This window comes from Glycine max, chromosome 19 (genome assembly GCF_000004515.6).
Source record: "Glycine max cultivar Williams 82 chromosome 19, Glycine_max_v4.0, whole genome shotgun sequence".
NCBI lineage: Eukaryota > Viridiplantae > Streptophyta > Magnoliopsida > Fabales > Fabaceae > Glycine > Glycine max.
The window spans coordinates 50,152,532-50,157,489 of NC_038255.2; the positions used below are offsets into that span (position 1 = coordinate 50,152,532).

General features: G+C 27.9%; 1 protein-coding gene across 1 annotated transcript in view; it reads left to right on the top strand.

Moving 5' to 3' along the window:
* Window positions 1-3,609: 3,609 nt before the first annotated feature.
* LOC100775450 (GDSL esterase/lipase At5g33370) overlaps window positions 3,610-4,958 on the top strand; it is a gene marked incomplete in the record, with an annotated part of 2,396 nt that continues 1,047 nt past the window's right edge. The window contains 3 exon segments of the mRNA XM_014772026.3: window positions 3,610-4,113; window positions 4,233-4,360; window positions 4,664-4,856. Of these exon segments, the coding sequence (XP_014627512.1) occupies window positions 3,879-4,113; window positions 4,233-4,360; window positions 4,664-4,856 (556 nt within the window).

A 4,958-nucleotide genomic window follows, 5' to 3' on the forward strand; every position in this document is an offset into this window, starting at 1 on the left:
ATATATATATATATATATATATATATATATATATATATATATATATATATATATATATATATATATATATATATATATATATGTCACTTTGTACACAACTAAAAAAAAACTTTTATACATTCAAATAAATTTTTCTTCAAAGCAAACTTATAAAACACGTGACACAAATTTCAAATTATTTTTATAGCAGCAAATGTAATTTTACGTATTAAAATTTGCTATTAAGTTCACATATACCACTGTTCGGTCGGTCCACACATATATTTCGATCAAAACACTGTTTTACTGATTCATTAATGTGCTCCAATAATTGACAACAAAGGTCTCAGTTTGTCTTTATACTGTTATATATAATTGAATTTAAAGTAACTTTAATCTATTTACTAGTGAATTTATAGAAAATTCTAAACAATGACCCTATTAAATGCTGATATTAAATTCTGAAACTCTTTGAAATCATTTAGATGGGAACTTGACCTACAGCTACTTATATTCCGATTAAAGAGAGGTTGAATAGAAATTATGCCCTCTTTTTTTTCCTTTGGAAAGATACTTTAATCTCACTATTTAAATATTTTTGCCTTATAATTATGGTTTTAAGTTATTTTATATATATTAAAAAAATTAGTAAATTGATGAGAAAAAATATCAATTTTATAAAACTAATTTTATTATTAATTAATTTTTAATTTTTCTTATCAATATCCTTAATATTATAAGAGATTTAAGTAAAAAAAAAAGTAATTCAAGTTACATGAAATACTAAAATGATTATTATTTTTTTAACAATTTTTTTTCTTACATAACGATATAAAACAAGGATAATATTATAAGTCAATCATTAATGAACAGCACATTTTTTTTACACATTTTTTTAAACAATTCTCTCTTGTTAGTTGAAATTTGACTTTTTTTAAAAAAAAGTAGGTGAAAAAAAATTATTTATGTGAATAGAATGAATGATTTCAAAACTATTTATATGGCCTTCCTCATTTGTTAGAAACTGCACCTTGAGGGACACTTTGTATTCATTTTTTGTGAGAAAGTGTCCTTCAAAGTAATGCTTCTTATTTTTATTGTATTTTTTGCATTGATTATATTTACGATTGATGTAAAATAACCTTATTTTTATATTGATAATAGATATAACTAATGTAAAAAAAAGTGTAATAACAATCACGATAAGAGACATTATCCTAAATAATACATGCATGACATCTAAAATATAATTCTTTAATCTCAATAAATACATATTTGAATTAAAGTTTACAAACCTGCATCAAATTTAAGTATGCAAAAGAAATTCAAATATTGCTTCTACCAAACTTAATTTTCATATCTAAATATATTTCTAGAGAAATCAAATATATTACCAAAATAAATTTATTCTCCACTGAGTTTAGAACTTTCTAAATAGAAAACCAAATATAACCTTAAGTTTGCTAACATGCTATAAGTCAAACATGCATTGATTTGAATTTGCCTAAAGTAGAAAAAAGAAAGAAAACTTTTAAAAAATAAAAAGGAAGGAGGACCCACTAATCCACTAGGACCACTAAGTGTTAAACAGATCAAATAGAATAATTTTAAATTTAAAGTTTTACTCTCTCTAATTTTTTTTTAACATTTTTAGTCCATTATTTTTTTTCATTATTCATAATTCATAGGGATTGAATTTTGTCCTATCAATCTCAGGGACTAATTATTAACAATAAAATATATTAGAAATAACACTCAAATCTAAAATTTTATAAGAATTAAAAACTTATTTAAACCTTACTATTTTTTTTTAAAAAATATTTTAAAGTTCAAAAATTTTAAAAATATAATGAAATACATATTATATTAGAGAAGAATTCAAAACAAAACTCATTTAAAATCTTTTAGACACAACCCTGCATAAAGTTCATACATGATTAGGCAAGCCGAGACAGAGATGATCCAGGTAGCCTGAAGATTGATTGTAAAATGACAGATTAGAAGCATGTCAGGCCATGAACTTTGTGGCCACGGAGGTCGATCGTATCCATATATAGGATTAGGAAAGGTGATCAAATAAAGACTAGCTAGAATTATTATTATAATGGGAAGAGTATTATGTTACAAGAAGTCGAAATCAATTTTTGAATGAAAGGCACATATCAATTACGACTCGAAAGTGCATAGATAATGAAACTGAAACTTGAAAGGAGCATCAATTTATTTGCTATATAACTCGGGAAAAGTTCTCTGACAACAACAATGGTCGGAGAACTCGTTGCAAGGGGTCAACTATAATTAAACTTTTGAATGAATGCCTTGGTTTCATTTAATTAAAGATTTTTGTAAACACAGATTATATAATATTGAAATGCGATTTATGTAATAGTTAATAAAAATTATACAAATATAATTTGATCGTGTATGTTTCGGACGATTAGGTGTACATGTATGTATGAACTTTAAATCAAATTCAAGATATATTTTGAAAGAAAGGGTGTGCAAGAAATATTTGCTTGTCTTTTTTTCTTCTTCTTCTTTTTCCCAAGCATTAATTTCAACGTCCCACCAAACTCAAATACGTGAATTTAGAATGCAGGGATCCTTTGCAGAGCATGAAATTAAATATCTGAAGTACTCCTCTTTCAAGCTCTCCCGATTTTCTTTTGATATAATTTTTTTTGTTAATAAAAAAACAAAAATGACTCTTTTTCATTATTTTTCAGGTTTAATTGCATTTTTTATCATTATTTTTTAGTTTTCGTCAAATTTTATCCCAATAAATTAATTTGACGCATTTTATCTCAAACTTTTAACTCTTAAAAAGTTTATGAATTTTACTTTCCATCATTTATCCATTGATAAACATAAAAGTTGAGAGTAAAATTTATCAAAAAAATAAAAAATTAGAAATAAAATTTGCTAAAACATAAAAAATTGGAAACATAATTTGTCAAAAAAAAATATGGATAAAAAATACAATTATATATTAGGAGTAAGATAATCCGATATTAAATTTATAATATTCTTAAAAATTAAAAAGAAAGCATGTCAAATCAATTTATTGGGATAATTTTTTTAAAAATTATAAAATTAAGGATAAAGAGTACCCTTAAAGCCTATTTTTTATATACTACAATAACTTCTTTGACTGAGTAAACTTGTAGCATTAAAATAATCTATCAAGGGGTTTATTTTAAACAAAGTATAGTAGTTAATTATCTTTTTTTGTTAGATATACAGGAGTATGAGATCGAAGATGGTTAAAATAAAAGTGGGTATTTAATATCAGAGTAGGTTTGTTAACACTTCAATTTAAAAAGCCGTAAATGAATATTGCTTTTTTTAAGGTAAATTTGAGTCAGATACACACTTAAACTCTATGAAAGAAAGCTAGGTTTGTGAATAAACATATATATAATATAATGGTAAAACTTGGGTAGCCCAGAGATATATTATGGAGGAAAGAAAGATGTTGAAAATACAAAAAATGGCAAGGATTGTTTCATTTAATTTAAGTGGTAAGTGTGTGTCCCGTGGGGCAATGGAAGGAAATTGTCAGTTGTTTCTTTCTTTTGGTTCGTAATACTGCAGTCTGCAGAGCAGAGATTTTACATGTACATAAAGGACGGTCAAATCTTCCCACATTATGAGTTCATTCAGTGAGTCAATCACATGGGTGAATCTAAACATGATTTTGTTTAATACTCCTTCATTGGTGTGACGACATGATGACCTCACAGCCATAATTTCCCATATATACAACTACCTGTACTAGCTAGCTGTGCAACGTGGGCCAATCCATTCCAAAAATCGCATTATATAACACCCCTTCCTCATTCCTCCTCTGCTTACATACTAGTTCAGCAGCAACTCCACTCAATTGTATGCATTGATCCATGGCTAGATACATTAATATTGTACTTTTGGGAATAGTGTTGGTAGTGGTGAGATTGAAAGGTGCAGAGGCACAGCGGGCGTTCTTTGTGTTTGGGGATTCTCTTGTGGATAATGGGAACAACAACTTTTTGGCAACTACAGCTCGAGCAGATGCTCCTCCTTATGGCATTGATTACCCAACCGGAAGACCCACTGGCCGGTTCTCTAATGGCTACAACATTCCTGACTTCATTAGTACGTACATTCCCTTTTTAATTATCTCTATTTTTCATTATTATATAATAATAATAATAATGTACTTACTAGTTGCTTAATTTGTAACTCATTGTGATCATACATTTATTTACGTGTAGGTCAATCACTTGGGGCCGAATCCACATTGCCTTATTTAGATCCCGAGCTCGACGGGGAAAGATTGCTTGTTGGTGCCAACTTTGCTTCTGCTGGTATTGGAATTCTCAATGACACTGGAATCCAATTTGTAAGTCATATATTACTTATTTGCGTGCGTGTTTCGTTCATGCATGTGTACATATAGTTCTTTTTGTAAGTCACACACACACACATATATATATATATATATATATCTTTTCCAAGAGTTGTGATATACTTGAGTTATTTTTGTAATTAAGATGATGATAACGATTTAATTACTTTTATTATATACATAAATTACGACTAGTGATATTTTTATAATTTATACTCTCTTTACCCTATTGCTTCCACTTTTTATTATATATAAAATATTGGTGGATTATGTGTGTGTTACAAATTGCAATTGCAGGTAAACATAATCAGAATATACAGACAGTTGGAGTACTGGGAAGAATACCAACAAAGGGTGAGTGGTCTCATAGGACCTGAGCAGACTGAGCGCTTAATAAATGGAGCATTGGTCCTCATCACTCTTGGAGGCAACGACTTTGTCAATAACTATTACTTGGTCCCTTACTCTGCAAGATCACGCCAATACAATTACCAGATACGTCAAGTATATATCTCTGTACAGGACAAGCTAGTATCAGAAAAAACCTGGGCCCATCTTTTTTTCTTTTTTTTTTTTTTTTTGTTTTCTTTTT